The sequence below is a fragment of the Alternaria metachromatica genome, assembly GCF_023757995.1.
Source record: "Alternaria metachromatica strain BMP 0045 chromosome Unknown scaffold_34, whole genome shotgun sequence".
In the NCBI taxonomy this organism is placed as follows: Eukaryota; Fungi; Ascomycota; class Dothideomycetes; order Pleosporales; family Pleosporaceae; genus Alternaria; species Alternaria metachromatica.
The window spans coordinates 208872-231272 of NW_026055525.1; the positions used below are offsets into that span (position 1 = coordinate 208872).

The 22401-nt window shown below is 52.9% G+C and overlaps 6 protein-coding genes across 6 annotated transcripts; 3 read left to right on the forward strand and 3 right to left on the reverse strand.

The window, feature by feature from the left end:
- Positions 1 to 561: 561 nt before the first annotated feature.
- Positions 562 to 3641, forward strand: J4E83_009599 (uncharacterized protein; the record flags this gene model as incomplete). The annotated part of the gene is made up of 2 exons (XM_049336484.1): positions 562 to 610; positions 658 to 3641. The coding sequence occupies 2 exons, from the start codon at positions 562 to 564 to the stop codon at positions 3639 to 3641; spliced, it is 3033 nt and encodes a 1010-aa protein (XP_049184417.1).
- Positions 3642 to 3881: 240 nt separating this feature from the next.
- Positions 3882 to 5354, forward strand: J4E83_009600 (uncharacterized protein; the record flags this gene model as incomplete). Its single annotated transcript, XM_049336485.1, has 2 exons — positions 3882 to 3888; positions 4024 to 5354. The coding sequence occupies 2 exons, from the start codon at positions 3882 to 3884 to the stop codon at positions 5352 to 5354; spliced, it is 1338 nt and encodes a 445-aa protein (XP_049184418.1).
- Positions 5355 to 5654: 300 nt separating this feature from the next.
- On the reverse strand, positions 5655 to 6428 carry J4E83_009601 (uncharacterized protein; the record flags this gene model as incomplete). The annotated part of the gene is made up of 1 exon (XM_049336486.1): positions 5655 to 6428. One exon carries the CDS (start codon positions 6426 to 6428, stop codon positions 5655 to 5657), a length of 774 nt encoding a protein of 257 aa, XP_049184419.1.
- A 492-nt stretch (positions 6429 to 6920) lies between these two features.
- J4E83_009602 (uncharacterized protein) lies at positions 6921 to 7724 on the reverse strand (the record flags this gene model as incomplete). The annotated part of the gene is made up of 1 exon (XM_049336487.1): positions 6921 to 7724. One exon carries the CDS (start codon positions 7722 to 7724, stop codon positions 6921 to 6923), a length of 804 nt encoding a protein of 267 aa, XP_049184420.1.
- Positions 7725 to 11476: 3752 nt separating this feature from the next.
- J4E83_009603 (uncharacterized protein) lies at positions 11477 to 12499 on the forward strand (the record flags this gene model as incomplete). Its single annotated transcript, XM_049336488.1, has 1 exon — positions 11477 to 12499. The coding sequence occupies one exon, from the start codon at positions 11477 to 11479 to the stop codon at positions 12497 to 12499; it is 1023 nt and encodes a 340-aa protein (XP_049184421.1).
- An 8186-nt stretch (positions 12500 to 20685) lies between these two features.
- J4E83_009604 (uncharacterized protein) lies at positions 20686 to 21741 on the reverse strand (the record flags this gene model as incomplete). The annotated part of the gene is made up of 4 exons (XM_049336489.1): positions 20686 to 21399; positions 21461 to 21598; positions 21649 to 21678; positions 21733 to 21741. The coding sequence occupies 4 exons, from the start codon at positions 21739 to 21741 to the stop codon at positions 20686 to 20688; spliced, it is 891 nt and encodes a 296-aa protein (XP_049184422.1).
- Positions 21742 to 22401: the final 660 nt, after the last annotated feature.

The window sequence follows — 22401 nt, forward strand, 5'->3', positions numbered from 1 at the left end:
CGCAGTCGTGAAAAGCGCCTGATGAGTGAGGCAGTGGTACTATTTGCGGATTGAATGATTATGGAAGCAGATAGAGGATGTTGAGATAAGGTGGTGAAGGCTGTACAAAGATGGGCAGCTCCGGATGCAAGAAGAGCTGGACGGGCTTTGGTGACGGAGGAAGGCACTCCATGGACGCAACTCCTGAAGAGCCATCTCGTGGAACAGCTGGCGCAAGACATGAAGCCGATTTCGCTGCGACCTGGAATCCGTGGATACGCTTTTGTGGACGAGGTTTGTGATGGGGTGCGTGATCAAAGCTGGGACATGGTCTGCCGGACCGTCTTGCGAACCATGATCTTTGTCATACCGTCAACAGGAAGCGGGTTATCAGGAAATTTGCGTCGCTGCGCAGCAAATCCGAGACATATCGCATGTATCGGCTGCGATGGATCTGTTGACGCAACGGAAGAAAGACGAGTCACGTGGCGATATGCGTGCATCTGCGAAGGTTGTGTGCTGTGGTGAGACAGTGCGCGCTTGGGCCTCGACTCATATCAGATACATTCGTTTCCTGCGAGGATGACGCAGGTTTTTACAGCCCTTTTCAAGTCCTACAAATCTTCTAGATGTACGCGCTTTGCACATTTGCGTACAAGGGTCACTTCTCCTGACCAGCGATGGAGAGCACACGACAATTACGTCCTAAGGACTGCGTTATCCCATTCGGTCCCTACAAGAACCAAACACTGGACCAGATCTATCAATTCGACTCAAACTACATTCGCCAGCTCATGAACACGGTGGACGATCTTCGACCGTGGCCCGAACTTCATCGGATTATATCAGGGATCAAAGTTCGGCAGCATGATAACGACAAAGAAAACACCAAGCGTCAATCACCCCGAACGCGATCCGCTCTCGAAGACGTTCCCGCCGTAGTGGCTGGATCATCAGGTGTGCCCAAGAGTATACTTCGCCCCTCTGTTCGCACGCCAACACTATGTACTGCTACTGCTCCTGATATCAACGCGCGGTCCAACGACACAGTTCATCCGTACAAGATGACTCAGAAAGAACAACGCCAATCGAGCTCGCGTGTAATCCAACGGCAGAACACACCCACCGAAGCCAATACTTCGAAATGTTCGGTGACCAAGCCATCGTCCGCCACTGTCACTATCAACCCAGAGCGGGCCGGATCGAGATGCCCCGAATTTCCAGGAATGGTCAACCAAAAGGGTCCACATTCGTCGGTCACCGCATCTCTACCCGTTCCTGGTGCGTTTCCAACAATAGACGATGACTTCCCGCATGGAAGAGACGCACAAAAGAAGTCAATTCCGATCCAGGCGACGTCAGGTCCTTCCCACGTTACGAAGCAGCCAAAACTCGCCCGTTCTTCATCTGCTTTGTTTTCCATAGAGGAGCAGATCAAATCACTGAAGGGTAGTACCAAGTCGACCGACCATCCGAGTACCGAAGAACACTGTGGTTCGACGCTGTCTAGGCCTTTACATCCATCCGATGCTGATTCTCCCATTGGAATTGACGACTACAATACTCGACAAACAAAGGCGCAGTCAGTCGACAGAGCTGACTCTATGAAGTCATGCGACATCAATGTTACTGGCCAATTCAGTAGAGAAGGATCTGAAAATGTCAACGTCATCAACCGAGAGCCAACGGTATCACCTGTAGGCCTGCGACGAGGAAGACATGACACTCACGAGGTGGAACCGAGAAAGAAACGTCGGATGACCAGCTTGGAAGCCGTCGAAGACATTCACAGCCATGTTAGTAATTTGCAGATGCAGCTTCAGTCTACCGGTGGCTGGCTGTTCCAAAAGACAGACGACTCAGTCACGCGCGCTGCATCAAAATTGGAGACTAAAGTCGAAACGGCAACCACCGAGATCCATGGCCAGATACGCGACTTCCAATCCCAGATCAGCACGCAGGTCCGCGAGAGCTGTGCATGGTTACGTGATCAAAATGTGCCAGCTAATCAGATCTTCACCAGTCTGCATGCACACATCTCGACCCAGTCCCAGAACCAATCGGATGTACGCATGGCGCAGACCAACAAACTCAACACTTCGATCAAGGCGGCAAGTGGCCATATCCAGTCGCGGTTACGAAAGAACCAGAAGCGTCAGAACGTTCAGTTCATGGGTGTAAGATCTCGCCTAAAAGAACTACGGGGTGAGCTGCAAAGAGTCGAGGCAACCATTCAGCATCAAGGAAGTCAAATTCAGGCTGATCTTTTGTCCAACTCATCCATGTTGGCACAAGAATTGAGGCTGGTCCAGAAAGGCCAGGATACCTCGACACAACAACTGCAAGACATCCACGACAGATCTCTGCCCACCGCATCTAGTCTGGAGGCCGAGCTGAGTACCGTGATAACCATGATACGGGGTATCTACGGCCAGCTAAACCCTGACTCGGCTCTTGGAGTCCAGCCATCAGATAGACGCACCCTCTTCCAGACCCTTAGCACGATCGAAACGACAGTGGAGAGACTCGGAACTCATTGGATACCAACTTCGGAAGATGCCACTGAGCAAGCGTCAGGACCAGCTCGAAGTGAGGTATTGGACAAAACGTTAAGAATGGTGGAGCAGATTCACGGTCAGCTGGCTGGGGGCGAGAGTCTTGCTGAAGGATCGAATGTCATGACTTTGGATGCGCCAAAAGATCAGCTTGCTCAGTCCACTGGTGCTCAGTCTCTCTCACCAGAAGTTGTCCGAATGATGGAACAACATCATATGGCTGTGCTCGAGCGGTTTGAGCTTCTCGGGCAGCAAGTAGCTTTCACCTACCCCGAATCTAGTCAGAGTGGCGTCGAAGAGATCGATTTCCTACTCGTCCAGATCGAAGATGCTCGTCGTGTTGAGAGCCAGATTGAACTTCACATCATCGGAGACCTAGAAGCCCAGCTAGCCCACGAACGGGCCGTCTACACGAAGTATCTGGTCAACGCAGCAGTCCAACACGGTCGCAACAGGATCTCCTTAGTTGATGTAGCGCCAGCGGAGCAGTTCTGTGAAGATGATGGCTCATGGCTTCGCCCGTGGGAAGCAATCTCCGGGGTAATGGCGGAAGCTGACGCTCTCTTTGCCGAATCTGATCGACGGCACCTGGCACATGAGCTTCACTGTGAAAGACGCCGCAATACCTTGAGAGAAACGCGTTTGCAATTCATGCCCAAGCGGATGGATATAGCCATCGAGTGGGATCTTGAACTCGTCGAGTCGCAAGCCGAGTATATCCAGCTCCTCACGAATCATGCCCGTGTTTACCCTGCGGACGATACTTCGCTCGCACTACCTGTCGATGCTTTGGGGCATACTCTTCCATCTGGGCTTCGTGCAGGCGCCCTTGGGCGAGATCTTCCTTCCGCGCTGGCCCTTGCTACTGATCTCTTCACGTTGCAAGCTCAGAACGCTGTGCGGACAGCAGCAGAGAAGGTTCACGAAGAAGACTCTGCACGTCTGTTCAAAGGTCTTGAGGGTATGCGGAAGTATCTCTCCATGCTTCATGGACGAAGTGATCTGGTATTGTTGAAGAGAGCGATAGAGAATTTGCAAGTGGGGAGGGAGTGGAACAGCGACAATTTGATGGGGGATCTGAGCCTTGAGGGCACTGTTGACACGTGATAGATTGAGCGAGAGCTGCAGCAGGTCCTGATCATAGCTACGAGTAGTGTTTAGAATGTCAAGTATTCTTTTCGCCATAGGACGGAACGCGATTCAGCCCCCCAAAGTTCTTGATATCACGTGAGTAGCTCATGCATTGCGGGTGATTCCCGTAGACCTAGCACAGACTTCATTGCATCATTGCACCTTATTAAGTCCAGACCAAGATGCATGAGTGCGAGTATGACGTGAGGCGTATCCATGAGAAGTCGGTGTTGCGCACAGTCCTGTCGTATCTATCTCCTCGTGACCCCTTCGTGCACACACCTGAAGAGCGACGTCGCACGCAAATGTTCGCATTCTGTAATGCTCATCAAGTGCTATATAAACAGACTCGCTCCAGCCCAGCGAAGTTTCGACGTCTCCTCATTGAACTACAACACTCACCTCCTTCGAGCGACCCTCATGGCTACTCACCATTGCCGCGGAACTTGCAAGAACGGAACGCCATGCGGAAACCATGCGACGCGGGTTGCTGGCATGGACGATATCGGTTCGCCAAAGACGATGGAAACTACCCCAAACCGTTGCGCAAAGCATGTCGACCAAAAGAACGACTACAAGACCCCGACCAGAAAGCCAACACCATCAAGTTCCAAGAAGCCTGTCGCAGCATCAAGCTCATCCAGCCTCATACCGTCTTCTCCTGGCAATAAGAAGAACGCGACAGCCGAGCAGAAGAGACGCAAACCATCAACATGTATCTCCATCATCAGCGACACCAGCAGCGACGATGAACTAGCCTTCGAAGCCGTGGATACGCCAAAACCCAAGGGAATCATGAAGCGTTCTACACCAAAGCCAGAGAAGGAAACCGTCAAGCCCAACGAATCCGTCAGTACTAGACGCCTCGCATCCAAGCGCCCCGTAGTCCTTGACTCTGGAGATGAAGACGAGACCACACCTCAGCCTTCATCGCGCAAACGAGTCCAGTTCCCAAGTCCAACCCCATCCCGATATGGCACCGTCTCCGACCGGCTCAAAGCTGTTGTTGATGACACTGCTCATGCCGCTAAGCCGAACGCAATCCGTGAAGCCCTTGCTACCACGCCTTCAAAGGTTGCGAAGCCCACCACCGTCGCATCTTCCTCAACCAAAGGCAAGAAGCCGACAAACCAAGCCATCAGCAACGCACTCCAGAAATCTCTCCCTCCGCCTTCGAATGATGGCAAGAAGGGTAGCCCACCAGCTGCTCCATCCTCCCGACCTCCAACTCCTACGACAAAGCCCGGCAAGCAGTCCGCCGCCAAGAAGCCAACCACCAAGACTGTGAGTCGAGTACGGAGCCCGGAGATGGGAGAATCTTCGTCGCATCCAATACCATCAACCGAAAGAGTCGGCATCTCGCCCCCAACCCGTCCACGTACCGCCGCTACCCCTACCCGAAAGTCACCCCGTACGCGCTACATTCAGCCCGAACTCCGGGTTCTCGATGGAGCACCAGTTCCTCTTCTTCCCAACGACCCTACCCTCGCTGCGCAAATGGAGAGCGTGCGTCGATCCGGTCTTCAGAACGCTGAGGACATACGTGAGTTACTGCTCTGGGTTGAGGTGTTGGAGAAGGCGCTGGAGGTGGTGGCTGGGGCGGACAAGCCAAAGCATCAGAAGCGTGAGCAGAGACAAAGGGAGAAAGGTAAAGAGAAGGACATTGAAGACGAGTTCATCTTCACTTGATGTCGCCATGGTGATAGAAGAGACGGGAATGGGAAGGGTCAGATTGAGAAGATGCGGTTGCTGGTGTGGAATAGAAATGGGCGTCTGGGATAGCTTGGGCAATGATGTATCGCCGGAAGGATGGATGCGACTTTGGGCATGTGTATTGGAGAGCGCAGTAGATAGGATGAAAGATCAAAAGTTGGACTTGACGGCAATCTTGTATATTAACGTACTCTCGCGGAGCATTAGCGATAGACCACAGCAGCATACTCATACATACCATGTTTTAAAGAAGATCCATCCGTCTTTCGCTCAGCCTCATACCTCATTGCCATTGCCGGCCCCTCCATCTCCTTCAACTTCCTCATCCTGGTGATCTGCCATGTCCTCGATCTCTCTATCCACCAGCCCTATTCTCGCATTCGTCCCTCGACTCCACCGCCCTACCCAGCGCCCAAAATCTTCAGCCACCTCGCTAATAATCTGGCCTGGGGTCGGGTCCTTAGGTGCAGGGTTACCTAAGCCAACGACATCGTTTATCCAGGCATTGAGGTTGGTGAAAGAGCGATCAACAGGGCCCAAGGCACGTTCGGCGCGAGCGGTCCAGTTCTCTTGGTCTAGCGCGATGACGGCGTCTTGCTGCTGGCGGGACGGTGATGGCGGCGATGACTCTGGTGGAGAGGGTGACGGCGATGATGATTTTGGTGGAGACGGTGATGCTGGATTGAGTAGTACATTTGCAGGCGGGTCGTTGTAGTGCTGACGTTTGGTGGTGCGGTCTTCCAATTCTGTCTGTGGTTGCTTACGCTTTTCGCCATAACTTGGCTGCGGGGATGAGGTTGAAGCAGCGTCTTGTTCCGTGTCATCAATGCTTGCTTCTCCGCCTTTAGCTGGGTGTATTGCCGCCTCCAATTCACCCTCTTTTTGATGATTCGTTTCAGCATCTTCACTTGCATCGACGAAATCATCGTCATCTTCGTCCGCATTGTCTTCCTCCTCTTCCGCTCCAACCAACCCACTCGCCCCCACCTGGGCGTTTCGCTCATCGTGAGCGACCAAAAGAATCGCTCGATCGACCTTCTTGGTGGGCATTGGTGTGGGTTTCAGCTTGCGCCTGTTGATCTCTCTTCGTAAATTGTCGGACGTCCATGCCATATACGCTTCCATGTTCAGAGACGTGGCGATTTTTCAATATCGGGGAACGTCGAAGTGTAAGTGGGAAGGCATCTAGCCTTGCTATATGTCGAGCCTGCGCTTGCTCAAGCGGGTTTGCTGTCCTTTGTTTACGTCACGTCGAAGACCCTGTCACATGCTGGAAACATGAAGGAGTCGAAGATCGTGGTGCTGGATGACTGCTACACTTGTCCGAAAACTATGAGATATATCGGACAACAGCTTCCATTTTGTGTCATGTTTGAGATACGTACAGTAATGCTCGACCACATGAGACAGGCCTTGCCCATGGCAAGTGACATGCCGCCATACACCCATCCTGCGACATTCGACAAGCAAGAACCGAGGACACACTAGTCCCGGAGACTTGAAAGGGTGTCAAGTCGGTCGCATGGGCACGTGTATCAGGCCTCATGGCAGAACGTCGTTGCCACTATCGACATGGGGCTTCATGTCGGCAGACCCAATACTGACGCCTTGACGAACCTGCTTGCCGACCTTCCATATCCATTGCTTCTTGTCCTCTGCATCCATATCTTTGGTGTGCGCCGGAAGTGTGGTGGTCCATGTCCGGGGGTCGACCGCTGTCAAGTAATGATCTAGATCGTGCTTCGACATGCTCAGTACGTCTTGCTCTCCCTTCAGAGCTTCAAAAAGCTGATTCATCCAAGTCATCTGAGGTTTCTCTTTGTAGTAGTCGGTAGCATCACAGGATGCTGCAAAGATCTCGTGGCACACTTCCGACGGCAGTGGTTTTGTCCAAGCTTCGTACGCTTCGAAGATTGCGTTGCTGAGTGAATCGTTGAGGGGGTGAATATTGGAAGCGAGACTAGAGGCGACATTGTCGTGGTAGATCCGTGCAGCGTCGCGCACGGTCTTGTGGAGATGATCCAACACGGCCTGGTCTTGGTGGGCGTTATGCACGTCAGGCGATAGGAATGTGGACATGTTGTGGTTCTTCCAGAACTTCCATGAGCGGTATGGGCGGCATATCTTGGAGCAAGTATCAGACATAGCAGTAATGGTCGTAGTCTGGAGGCGATGAAACTGTGCGGTGTGATGAAGAGTCAGGTCGTGTAGTGATAGAGCGCGGGAGTTGATAAGGCCGAGACGCCTGTCGATAGCTTTGGCACCAAAGCCTGGACCATCTGAGCGTAGCTCAATGGACAGCTTGACTGTCAGAGGCGGGATGTGGCTGCTCCGTATATTGAGCATTGTCAAACTTGCAGGATCGGTGCATTCATCGCTAGGGAGAGATACGTCGGGGCATGCGATGAGAGGGCAAGTACAAGACGGCTTGCCTATTGACCAGATGGGCTGTGCAAGGACCGCAAGGACCACGCCCAAGAGGCAGACGAGCAAGACGAGGACCCTGCTGCACCATCCGGTCGAGCGACGTCGCGAAAAGTTTGGCGTCTTGCCCCTCGCCCTATGTATATTAGCCCCCCTTCCCGTGTCGTAGTCGTCTATATTTACGTGTGGCTCTCGCGTGGGCGTAGACCTGTGTCCATGATCGATGGTTCGTGCGACGCGTCGGCTGTACTTGTTCGGGCAGTCGAGATCGAGGAAGCTCGAAACGTGATGGAACAAAGGGAAGGAGGAAGATTAAAGAGCTTCCGTTTCTGCGGTGTCGGAATAAAGCTTTTCTTTGTGTAACATTCCGAGGTTTGTTTGCTCTCTCAACCCCACGCGAACTTTGGCAACCATCGACCGTTGTTACATTGGCGTAAGAAGCGAGCTTCTGAAATTATCGAGTCGAGGAACATCCGTCGAGCAATCATTTGACATGGCGCATCAAACGTCGAGTAGAGCCTGGGTGACAGTTGTCACGCGGGATGAGGCTGGCAAGGTGATGAGCGAAACGCGACGATTCATGAGGCTCAGCAACGGTGCGTCTCGCCCAATACCCCCGTCTGATCTTGGACCGAACCAGTACTGACTTCTCCATTACAGTGGAGCGCTTCTGCTTGGATAGCATCGTACACCGCGCAAATGCTCCATCTGCTCGGCCATCCTCCAAATACCGCCGCCGCACGAGAAGCGAGCCAAGTTTACCCTCTCGAAATATCTACGAAGCAACACGCAGTGTATCGGGCGCGAGGCCTTCGGAGGAGCGGCGCAGACATAAGCTGGGAAGGCGGATAAGAAATGTGGTCAAACGCCACGGGCGGAAGGTGGCAGCAGCAGCAGTGGTCGGCGGCATCGGCTGCATCGGCTGCATCGGCTGGGGTCTTTACTCTTGCTTGACTGCTGCACAGCCCGCGATAGCACCTATCGCAAAGAACGCCTACACTCTGCTGAGCATGCCGGAGCCTCTTGACGACCGATGGGTTCCTCCGCTGGTGCAGGTACGCAAGTACTGGCGAGAAGCGAACCGCTCGTGGAACCCGCGGATGTGGCAGGCACGCGGACTGCCAGACGCAGAGACAGGCCAGCGGGTATGGGAGCTCATGCGAGAAGCTTTCGAGCGCTTTGAGTCGTATTGGGAGGACCCCAGATTGAGAAGGGACAACTATGGGCAGGCAGGCGGTACGCTGCACTCTGTCCTTGCGCGAGACCCGACATATAAAAAAGCAAGAGCACTGTTGGCGGATACCTGTGTCGGCAAGAGGACTCTGCTGCAGGCGTTGACCAACGACGCCTCCAGAGCATGGAGCGCTGCCATGGGTAGGACAACGGGGCCACAAGACACTACTCTTGCAGCACTGCAGGAGGCATGCCCCTGGACCTTGCGAATGTACCTGCAGCCGTATGCTCCGTCGCGCATCCCGCCTGCCTGCGTAGACCGATACTATGGCAAGATTTCGAACATCAAAGGGATGGACAAGACTAAACCAGGGATTCCATTACGATTTCTCCGCGCGCTGGGCCGCCGCTGCAGATACCCTTCGTGGATCTTGCCGAGGCATGACTGGCTGATCAAATTGTGGCCGGCAATGTTCCCGGAACCGAGATACTGGGCAGACGAGAAAATCCAAGCCTTGGGCGAGTTTGGCAAGGGCTGGGTTGTGTATACCGACATTAAGTATTGGCATTTCATCGGCGATTGGGAGAATCTCGGACACACAACGATGCGGTTGTAGAGGGGTCGCTGAGGTCGCGGCTGGTTCGTACAGACTGACGAGATCGAGTCCGTATCCATGGATGCCAGTCCGCTGGCACGTGACGTGCCATCGGGCATCGGCCCACCGAAGCTCCGACGTTCCCGCCGCAAGGTAGCCGCGCGCCATCATGTAAGATATCCATCTCAGATCGATTATCAGATTCGCAAAGTCGTCGCACCTGAAGCATGCTGCTCTTTGTCGTGCAGGTATTATTGACGTAAAATTGATAATGCCGACTCTTGCCCGCACATCTCCGAAGAGGCCCATCGTATTGCTGATACGTGACAACAACTAACGTGCGAACTCACCAACCATCTGCTAACAATCAGAGCTTAATCATTCCCCGAGCAACGCCGACATCATACCAGCCTTCGAGCGGGCTTGCGACCTATCCACCCACTCAGACGCCATAATGACTCCAGCCATGCACCCGACAGTCATCCCACGCCGAACGACGTCCTATCGCGAACATGATACCGGCCACAAGCTGCCTCGGCAAGCAGTACTCTGCCGCAGTCTGGAGGAGCACTCTGGAAACGACGACAGACGTTCAACGCGCCCGATAACGGTATCGCGCAAATCAAGACTTATGATTTCCGTAGACGCGTGTCACCACGCGGCCTGATCGTGTTCATGGTCAAGACATACACCCAGTTTGTCACTACGATGATTAGGCTGAGCTTGACGACCCCGGTTGCTAGGTGGAGAGCGATCAGACTGTGTCCTCTACATGCCGTGGAAAGCGTTCTAGATTGGAAGGCTTGCCCAAGCACCATACGGTCGCTGCATGCCGCTGTGTCGGTCTCATAGCACGGTACGTCGTCTCGTTCGCTCTAGGCACGTTCTTCATTGACATCGTCTCAGCAACCACTCCATTCTCACTCGCTCGTACCGCCTCCGAGGTCGCGCATCGTCCCCCGTGCACACGCTCATCGATCGCTACCCCTCGAACGATCTATCATCCGCATAACCCCGCCCTTAGGCGACGTCGAAGAGACCCCCGCTCCACACCAGCCAACCGTGAAGGCCGCGGAGAATACAAGCTACATATGGGTGGAGGTGGGGTCTAAACAGGGAAGCTCTGTGGGCACTGCGGTGCGTTGTGCCGCAAGACCTGTCTCGCCACACCAAAATGGGGGTTACTTTGTTTGGGCTCGCGGGTGGGATCCAAATCCTCGAAGGACAACAGCTGGATCCGCTGGTGCATCGTCACCGCCTGCGCATCCTCTCCTAGGCGAGATTCGTAGTCCTCGCGCAAGCGAGCTGCAGAAGAGCGGCGCTTAATCAACAACTGCGCCCTAGTTGCTCGCACTTTTGGAGAGGGTGTCAGTGCTACCGCGACAGAGTCTGGCCGCGTGACTATGCCCTGGCGTGCCGTGCCGTGCCGGCGTCTGCGGAAGGCGCCACGCTGGACGATCCCCGCTTGGTTGGCGGCCCACGCCCCAGCCTCATTGTGCAAGAAACCTTAATTCTACAACCCCAGCAACAGAATCGTCGCTCCTACAGCTGACCGACTAATCATTGGCGATCTGGAGGCTGCGCACTGCCGCATGAAGAGAGGACAATCTAGCTTGAGCTAGCTTCGGCGCCATTCCGGCTCCAACTCGCGACTTCCAAGGTCACATTGGGTAGCTCACTCCGCAAACCTTGCGCGTCTACAACTGTGCCGTAGCATTACTTCCATGAGAGGGTTTACAAATCACTCTTGTGGCTTGGCACGTCAGCACTCCTAGCTCTATATGGGAGGACGGCAATACAAGAACGACGTGGACTACATGTCTGCCTGCCTTCTTCCTCGCTTATCCTTTCAAACTCTCTACTGCATCTATTCGGCGTATCCAGTCACGCTACAGCCCTCTGAGAATGGAATCCTTCCGCGATGCACTGCTAAGCCCGTTTCCCAAGGGCCCATCGGACATCACAAAGTTAGACGACAGCACCCACGACCGGCAGAGCGTCCGTGAATGCATCGCTCGCGGGGAGATCGAGCAGCTTCGCCTCGGAGCCTTTACCAACCGAACCTGGATCATCAGTGACCGGTATTGTGCTGTGGGCGACGGAGTCGATTCTCTTGAAGGCTACCTGCATTCTATATGGCACATCTACTATCAGCTTGGTCGGCTGGCGTCTCATGAAAGCGCTGACCAAGACCGCCTGGTCCTGGATATCGTCCGCATCCAGGGACTTGGCCCCCTGACTAGGCCTGTGTCAGGAAACTACGGCATCGATATCGCACGAACAGTGCAAGGCACGCTGTGGAATGACTTGCCCTTCCTGGCCACGGACATGACGGATTTCTGGGTCACCAATTGCGCGCCCATGTCCGGTGTTCATCGCCTCAACTTGGCCTCCTTCTTGGCCAAGCTGGCGTCAACCCGCGTGGCCAACCGCAAGATCTGTCAGATCGCTCTCGTCCTGTTTCGATCCACATTTGAGGAGACACGAGCCCTTTGCAGCCCAGAGACGCCAGACGAGGAAGATCTATCTCGCGACATCCGCAGCCTTACTGTTGCGGATTTGCTGCCAGCTGCTTGCGCATGGATCAAGGAGGCCAACTACTGCCTCATACAGCTATCGGACGCTTTCTGGAACGACTGCCCAAGCACGCTTAGCAAGGGTGGTCAAAATTTTGTTGAATCTGAGCTAGGAATGCGTTCGCCAATTGGATTTACGCCGTGGCGATGGATGTACTGGCTGAAGCGTCTGCATGAGATTCGGGACGAGGCACACACCGCCCACGAGGAGCGCCTGGAAGAGCACGCTACTGATGCCATCGAGCGCATGATCAATAACGTCAAGGAACGCAACGCTGGAATCCTGCGAGCGTATCAGAGCGGTTGGCCTGATCTGCATCAGGATCCATATCTACTGTGCTTAGTTACGTAACTCCAAAGTGAACAAAAGCGCGCGACTGGGTTGGCACTCCAGCCTGTGTCGTAATGTAATGCAGGATATTCCTCAACTGTGTTTGAACCCCAGGCTAATTTCGCCTTTATTATCGTCATTAAAGGCTAGGAATCCACTCCACCAATGCCATCCCCTACCGCTTGTATGATCTCAGACCAGATAAATTCAATGTCAACCTCAAGGATAAGAACTAACGTTTTGACCTTGCCTAGAGGAGATACCTGGAAGCCCACGACGAGCGTAGAGGTCAGCGGCGCGACTCCAAATAGCTTAAGCGACCAGCCCCGGAGGACTCTAAGACAAATTAAAGATATTGCGAGCGCCAAAGCCGAAGGTGGTTTATACCACAGCCCTCCGCCTACAACGCCTTTCTCTCGGCATCTAGATGAGGATGTCTGGATGAGTTTTTGCATTCGACATGCAGCCACAATGTAAGTTCTTCTGTGTAGGCCGAAAGTGAGTGTCAATCGAGAAACAACGTAGTGTTGATGTACATGGCCAATGTGACCATACAATCTCGCTCAATGTGTAATTCCGTCCGACCACTTCACAACGCACTTCCCGTATTATCAACGCTATAAATTGCACTAGTAATCTCTTATTCTCCTCCACCAACAAGTCAACATTCCCCATCCACGCATACAACAACATCTCGATGGATCCAGAATGTCGCCCCGAATCTCCAGCTAACGGATTCGCCACCACGCCTATATCTCAATGGGATACCACTGCTGGAGATGCACATTTGAAAGATGTCCTTTTCGCCGCCTGCGATAATCGCCGCCACCAATATCTTGCTCTAGCTGCCAAGATCCGGGAATCTGACGAAGAAACTGCAGGAAAAAAGGCTGAGCTACTCACCGCCAAGGAGCATTTAGGGTCTGGAGTGAATGCTTTAGATGCAGCTTCGGCCGACAGTACCTCCCTGGGAAGCGTTGACGACATAAAGAAAAGCGTTACTGCTTACGAAGACATACTCCTAGATATCGAAAAGCTGAAAACAATTCGCGCAGAATGCGTTGTTAAAGTTCGGGAGTTCCAGGAGTTTGACCAGAACATTAACAAAATGACTCGTGCGCTGCCAGAATACAGCGGACCATCCCTGGAAGGTAAGGAAGACAAGTCGTCGAAGTCCGGAGGAAAAATACCGCTGAAGCTCCGGCTGTATCCTTCCTCCCATGAGCGGGCCGGCCGTCCACTACCTGTTATCGTAGATCTCAGCCCAAAATTCCCATATGAACCAACGAAATGCGCCAATTGCGGGTTTCGACAATGAACACCGCGCCGTCTAGCAGCACTATCACGGTAGATATCCCACCAACCGAGTAGACATGACGCGCAACTCTGGGCATTCCACCGGTGTTACGCATGTAATTGACTGTTCTGAGCTCTAGCAGACACCAAATTGTATCCACACGCGCATTACTTAGATAGCAGGTCCGAAGGGACCATATGAATTTAGTACCCCATGTTTTTTTTTCATCTTCGGCATTGATTGCATTGACTATGTTGCGTGGTGGTGATATTGATGCTACTCGAGAGGAGTATACCAGCAATCGCTCGCCTCTCGAGATAAGTAATCTATAGACTTGCCGTTGCGCCCTTAATTAAAGATGAGCTGTGCCCTTGTTCGTGGATACAGCTAATTTTGTGACTGCTCTTTATGATATACATTATGTAGTTGATCGAACATCAGGTAATAATCACTGCGGGGGTGCGCAAAGAAAGCGCATGTCACCATGTTTACAGACTATATTACCTCCAAGGCTTTGGTGTTTGCGAAGCTATGTGGCCCATATCGCAGCAGATTCGCCCACATCGAGCCCACATCGAGCCCATCGGAGAAGCCGTCGCGTCACTCAGTATCAGGCTCTCATACGGATTAACGGGCTACAATAGCAAAAATAAGTACCTCTGGTTGCTGTTGGCTTCCCGTGCTTCACAACTACTGATATTGATGACTTCATGCCCTTGGAATAAACACCACCTGGATTTCTAAACGTGTTTGTGGAAGCACTACATTGATGTTTCCTCGTCTCCAACTCAAGTCCGGGGCACCAGCAACGGCACCGCTATCGGCGAACTGCCCCATTTGTGGGACAAAAGCAAGTACTGTCTACAATGTGCGACGACGAAAGTGCAAGTCAGGATACGAGTCGGCAGTCCAAGGATCTGCCATGGTATACGTTTGAGTGAGGATGCTTTCTGACCGTAGTATGTAGAACGAGACCTACGGTGAATTATGAAAGAGCCGGGAAGTCTTCGTCCGAAAGTGTATCGTCGTGAAATTCATCGAATTCCTCGTGGTGTCCCCCTGGGAGGGGTGACACGAAACCGGTGGATGTTGGTATCCCATCGCAGTGGACGGCATCGAGCGAGCATAACTGCTCAGTCATCGCCGGGGCTACGGACGGGGCGCCGACTACTATTTGACTGTCAGGGACGGGATATTCGTGATAGTCGATAAACTACTCACCCTTTGGATTTTCGACGAACGAGAATGTTGCGTATTGCTTTTCATGGGTACCGATGTAATCCCATTCATAGTAGCTAGTGGGTCTACTAACGGTGTAAGCTATGATATTTCCACCAAAAAATGTTGATACTTACTGTTCCGATGTCGGAGTCTTCCCTATACCTTGTGTAGCTTTACTCATACAATACTCCACGAATGACGGTGTACAGAGTACTTTCACTTTTCCGTCCAGAGACTTCGAAGTGCAGGTGGTTGCCAGGTCTGGGGTGCAGAGAACTTGAACGAGGGACGATGGAGTGCAGGGGACTTGCACTTCTGACCCGTTGCGACTGATGTCGGCTCTCGATGGGATGACTTTCGAGGATTGCTTGACCTCCACGACCAGGCGGCTGAAGCTCTCGAGATCTATTTTCTTGTCGCGAAAGGCCGTATCCATGAGCTGCCCTTTCGTCATGTTAGGCTGGTGTGAAACTGGTGTTGAAAAGAGCATACCGATGCTCACGCTTTGCGACCAATCGAATGCGTAGCGTCGACCGAGACTGTTGGTTTGACTGCTTGAGATCGAAAGGTTGGAGCTTCTTGGATATGCACCGTAGGCTTCATTGCTATGTACGGTTTCGCGCTTGATCTCTCGCATCTCCAGAAGAAGTGATCTTTGACTACCCAATGCGGCAGGCATGGCCCAGAGTGGTTTGCGTGTTGCAATGCGTATGTGTGAAGTGACGTCGGTGCAGCTTGTATGATAAGCGCGTGCTGGGAAAGACCGCTCGTGCAGTATCTTTGGTGTTGACAAAGTAATGAAGAAGCGGTTGTCGAATATCTGCTGAGCCCCTTAGCGCCAATCGAGGTTTCAATCTTTCACTGCTGTAGGCTATCACTAAACCTTTAGCAGATGCATCAAGCCCCCAATTCAAGCACGCGTGAAGTACGTATACCAAACCCATTAGCGGATGGATCACTCATGTTGCAATCGACTAGAAGCTTGGAGCGAATGCTTACCAAGGATATAGAAAGAAGCTAACGAGCTCGTGTCGCAGCATTAAAAACATGAAAATTAGAAGGGCGAGATAAGACGATACGACCCAGCCCCGTGACTGAAGTTCAAGACTGTCGATTGCAATTCGCCTTGACGTGCGGAACGGGGTCGAAACTGGGACAGACTGTTCCACCGAAGCCAATGACGGATGAACGTCAGTCGCTATCATCGAAGCTATTATCGTGTCCACGATTCAACTGCAAACAGTCCACAGAGCTCCGCAGCAGCATGTGTAGCACTAGGCTTCCGACGCGAGGAAGTGAAATGCGGCCAGACTGGGAATGAGTTCATTCATGGATTTTGTCAATACATTCGTCGGCTAGTAGGAGTGAGTCCAGTCACTCCATCGAGTTGTACGAGCATAACAGATCTGCTGATACAGTCAGCCACTGTAGCATAGCCTTAACTGTGATCCGTGGAGGCCTGTGATATGGAACTTACTGGCCATCAACTATGTAAATGACTTACCGACGTCACAGCGCGGGTACCATATCGATCACCGGGGGTAGATGTGTATAGTGTCCGCAGTGCAGGTAAACCTCTTCATCCAGAGGACGGCTGATAGCCAAGCGAAAGATGAGCTATCCTGGAACCAACCAATTGGTCGAACAACCAGTAACACTAGTGTTTAGTTTAGAAGGTCTAATCCTTGCCGCCGAGGAGCGTTCGCTTATCTTATGGATCCCGAGGGTGAGTAGACTGGTCGACACGGAGTTTATGTTCGCGGTTTCCAGAAGGGGCGCAGGAACGTCAGCGACTGAATCGCGGCGGCGCCCGACATCCAGAAGCAGGATCTCTCCTCGTCAGACTGGCAGTTGCTGGAAACTTTCAAAACGAGTGCAGATGATGTATGATTGAAAGGATCGCGAAAGAAGACGAGACGTAAGTGGTGTTGCTGTGGTCAGATCCGCACGGCCAATAGGGGGGATGCCAAGCCCGCGGTGGCCCGACGTCATCCCCGGAGATTCGACCTGGAGATGCTCACCACAACTTCTCCAACCACATCACTGCAACCGGGCTCATCAACTCCGATCCGTGTTCTCGCATTGTCCTACAACCACTGTCGCCAATGCATACCTTAGCACAGTTCATTGCGCGCATCACGATCCCACAGGGCTGAACCAGCTCAAGGCGGCGGGTATCCTGCTCCTGTGCGCCCGCTGCAACCGAGCGAACCATACATTCACATTTCCGCGCACAACAGTTTGCGCAGGAGATAGCGCTGCGCTGGATCCGGCGGCACCGGAGCTAGACTCATAATGATCCCAGATACTAGAATGGCAGCGCCAGCGAGGACTCCGACCGGGACTATAGTAGAATCTACTCCAGGCTACCTGTGATGAGAACTGGCTTTTCGACCTCATCGCCAGGTTCAGCACTCGGTCCCGATAAACCAGAGCGACAAAAGCGCATTTGGCCCACCACAGGCTGCGTTGGCCAACTGCACAACGCCTTGTCGACAAACGGAAGCTGCTATACGAAGGAGCGCTGACTTCCAAATGTAACCCGGGGCTCTCCGCTGGATTTCCACTGTCCTGCGACACCCACGCCTCTCATTGAGCATCGACGTCAACCGGCCAGTCCACCTCAAGCCCACGCCCCGCATCTACTCCCCGAAACGCGAACGAGTTTACAAAAGCATGAGCCGTCCTGAAGCGCAGCTCGCATTTGTCGCTGCGTCTAGGCATCCCAACTGAAGAGACTACACCACACCAAGAAAGCTGACACGGTCGTACTCTAACAGCATGAAACGTGCTTTGCCGGAGCGAGGACATGGGATGCGCAACGCCTCTGGAAAGGCCTGACACAAGGAGATGGCACCCTGCTTGGCTGGTAAGTTACCCTGCCGTCTCTCTTCGAAGTCATATACTCATCATGCGGTCTGGCGCAGCTCTCAGCTCTCCTCATCCTCTCTCTTTCGCATGGAACGCTATCGAAGGCGATGCGACCGCAAGCCACGAACACCGCCATATCTCCACCCCCTACGAATAATCAGGCTCGTCTTCGTGATGATGCAAAGCTAGACGCGTAGCGATATCGATTGCGACGCTCGAATGTGACGGGTACAAGGTCAAACATCAGAGGAATCTTGGAGGATTCGCGGCTGCAGTTGCGACTCGAGCAAGCCCTGATACGTGGCCTGTAGGCTGTCGCATGGTGCCGGCTATCGCTCGGAGGTCGAATGCAGATTGGAATACCCTTCCGCTTCTGGCACTCACGCCGACGTACGACCACCGCTTCCCTAAACGTGAACGAGATCCTCCGGTATAGGGGCACATTGCGCCACACTCCGGTCGGCCACAGGCTCCTGGATCTCATCTACAACGCGACCTCGGGCTCATCACGTAGGCGTAGACGGAAGGTCAGGAAGTGGTGAGCCTCGGCACGCACGAGGTAGTTTGAGCAGGCCTTCTTACTCTACTTTGTCGTCTTTATGGCTTTGCAGCAAGTATTGCGCTTTCGTCATGAACGACAACTTACCGAACATAAATGCAACATCAGGTTCTCCATCAATCATCAGCTCCATGCCTGCTGCGCGATAGCTGTCAACCATGTTTACGTTCAGTCTAAATCTACCGAAAAATATCACACTATAGGAAATGTAGCCATTCGAACATCGATTAGCAATTGTTACGGCGTCTACTTCATATTAATGAGCCACCCATCCGAAACTCCAATGCAGCTTGACGACTCCCGCGGAACTCTCGACTCATTCCTGCAATTCTGTCATCGACCAAGCTCTCATTCGCTGGAATGACCGTGTAGCCAGACATGCGCAAACCTCACTCGATATACCAAACGCGACTAGCCTCTACTTACTTCCTTCAAATCGAACGTCTGCTCGTACTTGGTTTTGTTCGTCAAAGCATGACGAGTTTGGATGGAGAAGCTGAGTAGACACATTACGAGGACTTGTTAGACACCTCATGCTGTGATTATGTACGGCCAAAAGTTAGTTGTGGACGTTGTACTCTTGTGCATCTTTTCTAGCATCGATCACACTGCAAATGGCTCAGCGGCTAACATACCTTCGGTGGCGTAGAACTTTAGTCCAGGATGAACCTACACGTTTCAACATGCTCATAGCTTGCTGCATGCTGTTACTTCTGTGTGTTGGAGCGACCCTACTTCTACAGCCCTAAATCCATATCACGATGCGGTCGTCTTTATCTCGCATGAGTGGGGACCATTGCACAGCTTCCAGAAGAGATAGTGTAGGGAACTTCCTCATTTCACTGCGTCCAGTCGTGCATTGACATACTTTAAAGCGAGATGACATAGCCTCTGCCCGGATAAGATTGCCTGAAAGTCAGCCATGATCGTTGCCGGTAATGGGCACAGGATTCACATGATAGCGCGATAAGCGATATGTAAGCGATACCAGTAAGCGGGGCCAACCGCGCGACGTCACTTACTCCTTGCTCACCACCTGTGCAGTCTCGTCCGATGCATCATAAAGCCGTTATCCCAACAATTCGCAACATTGGCACCCTGCGAAAGCTTCGATTCGTCGCGATTGTTCCAACAGGTGCATTACCCAGGCCGAAGCCGGTATGAAACGGTCATCGTTCTGTGCAGCCGTGCCGGCACCCTCGTGGGCATTATCGACATGACCACCACCAGTGTAAGAACGTACAAGATACCTCCAATGCACCATCACTGACCATTAGTAGGACATCAAGTTGATAATTGATATCAAAATCACTTTCCTCTCACTTTATATCTCCGCATCGATATTCTCCAAGACGAACCAGACGCCAGCCACCGTAATCCACGACACGAACACCAAGCCCGACGTCCCATGGCGCACGCTCCCACGCGCAATCGGGACTAGCCCGACTACATACTACGCCGGCTGAGGATGAAGAGGAGAAGCCAGTGGAGCCTCCAAGGGATGCGGAGCCGCAGGATTGGCCCGGGGTGCTGAGAAGTCTGGAACGCTGGACCACATCGCGCCTTGGTGGAACGCCGTCTTAGGCTGGATATGGATGATATTGCGTGGTCTATATGCATCATAACGGACGCGCATCTTCAGTCTCCCCTGCATGTCGCCTGTTCGAGTAGCCATCGGGTATCTAGTGATATCCCATTCCGACGGCACGAGGCAGGTCACTGTCTGAATCTCCCACTTCGCCATGCTAACAACGACAGGGCTACGCTCTTCTCGATCGCGACGCAGCTGAGCTCGATTAGCCACCGATACCGCGCCCATGTCATAACCACCCACACCTCAATGGATGCTCGACGGACGAGACGACGCATATTACAATGTACACAGCGTCGCCATACGCACGGAAAGGGACGGAGTGTGACTGAGTCCAAGCTGTGTGCCGGACCATGAGAACATGGCTGGACTTCACGCAGAGTGAGTAAGTCTTCACTAGATGAGCTGTTCAGGTCGGACCGCGGCCCCGCATCAGCGCAACAGGACGGTAGTACCTTAGAAGATAACCGGAACGCAACACTCATCGCTATGGCGCATCCGTATTAAATCTCGACATGGTTATGCCTTCGCGCAATGGTACATGAAACACTAATTCTGAGTCGCCCCGACCATCCAATCGACTCCAAGTGAACGCGCTCTCAACTTGTCCTATACAAAGTTTCAAAGATAGAGCCAACGCCCCTGCTCCGGCAGTATTCCCATGTCCTTTACGCATACAACTTGATACCCTCCAGGTTCACGTCCACTACCCGATCGGCGCACAGCGAGTCGAACAATTTCTCCCTCATATATTTGAGGACCTGCTTTGCTTCCAGAGGAGAGAACTGCTTCTCGACTGGAAGGTTGTTGTTGATGACTCTGAGGACTTTGTCGAACGGTATCTGTCGCGCCTTCGGTTTCGTAATCGCGAACAACGTGTACAGGCCTGTCCGAAAAGCCCGGTAACGCCCTGGTTTGACCAAGCACCTTCTCCGCGGAGACTTATACCCATCGATGGGGGAAGAAGGCTCCGTATCTGAGGGTTGCTCGTCATCTTCGCTGGTAATCTCGACGGGGCTGCTGCCGCGCGAAGAGCCGGAAGACAGGTCTTCGTTCAGCTCGGCGCCTACGGGTGTAGATGTGGAAAGAGACGGAACGTCGGTTTCGCGATCTTGGTCGTTCATCGAGAGGGGCGTGAACGCTCTTACGAGACTCTGTTGACTCTTTGCGTCCTTGTTGACCGAAACCGAGCTCTTTTGATGTTTGGCGATCCCAATGTCATCATCACCGTCGTCGTCGATGCAGATGGGCGCGGCTTGCGTACCCTCAGCAAGATTATCGAGAGTTACTCGCGACTTCAGAGAGGTCGGCGTGATACGAAGCTGGCCATTAGTCCGGAAGCCAGCGGTCTTCTTTTCCTTCGGCACCACAGACGGCTGTGCCTACATTTACATCAGCTCCATGCTACCGGCAATGCTCATGTCCTTGACGCATAATACTCACTTTCTTGCGCAGTGGAGGATTCTTGATCAGGTCTATCCGACTGCGTGGCGCCCCGTGTCCGGAACGCGCACCGGGTGTGCTCTTCTCCTTACTCGCCTTTGCAGAACCAGTCGCAGCTTTCGCATTCGGCAACAAGGACTATGTCGTCGATCAGAATATACTTGAAGCTGATGGAGCTGTTTGTATACCGGTTTTCGGATTCTGAACCCGTACTTGCTCTACACAACCTGTTAGCATTGGGTGGACTAATAGCGAACGAGGGGTCAACGTACCAGCGCCATGCTGATGGATGGGATATATCAAGCAACGATACCTTCGATTCCAATCGCAAGAGAAAGGATAACGAAAGAATTTGCTGGAACGCCATTTTGTTGTGGAAGTGAACGCGCCAAGTCGAGATACCCCTGCTGTCGCCCCGGGTGGAAAGGCCGCAGGAAAAGTGAACGTGGGTCGGACTCGCAGGGCGAAAGGAAGAGCGCAAGGTGAAGAAGAACGTTCAGATGGCCTAGAGCGACGGCCTTAAGATACTCCACACAGTTATAATACTGTCAATACCGCCCGACATATGAACTGCGCGCTCGCGTGCACGGGGTAATGATAAAGGATATATGCAGTGTTCTCAGTATATCAAACGGTTGACGTGGAAGCCATAGTGGATCGCTTCCGCACATTTGTTCAAGAGAAGCGTTCTTGGAGCGGTGACTGTGGTTTCCTCTGGAGCGAGAAAGCGCGCACGGATCAAGGTGCGGAGAGTGGTATAACGAGAGAGGGAAAAGAGGGAAACACCAGTGGGGCAAATCGTGAGCGCCTAGAAGTCAAAATTGTCTAGGCAACAATTCTATACGCACCATCCACGGTGACACGACTCTGCGCTGCGATTCCTTAGCACGCATTCTTACCGCGAAACACGTACTGCGACCTCACGACCGACAGGCGAATAT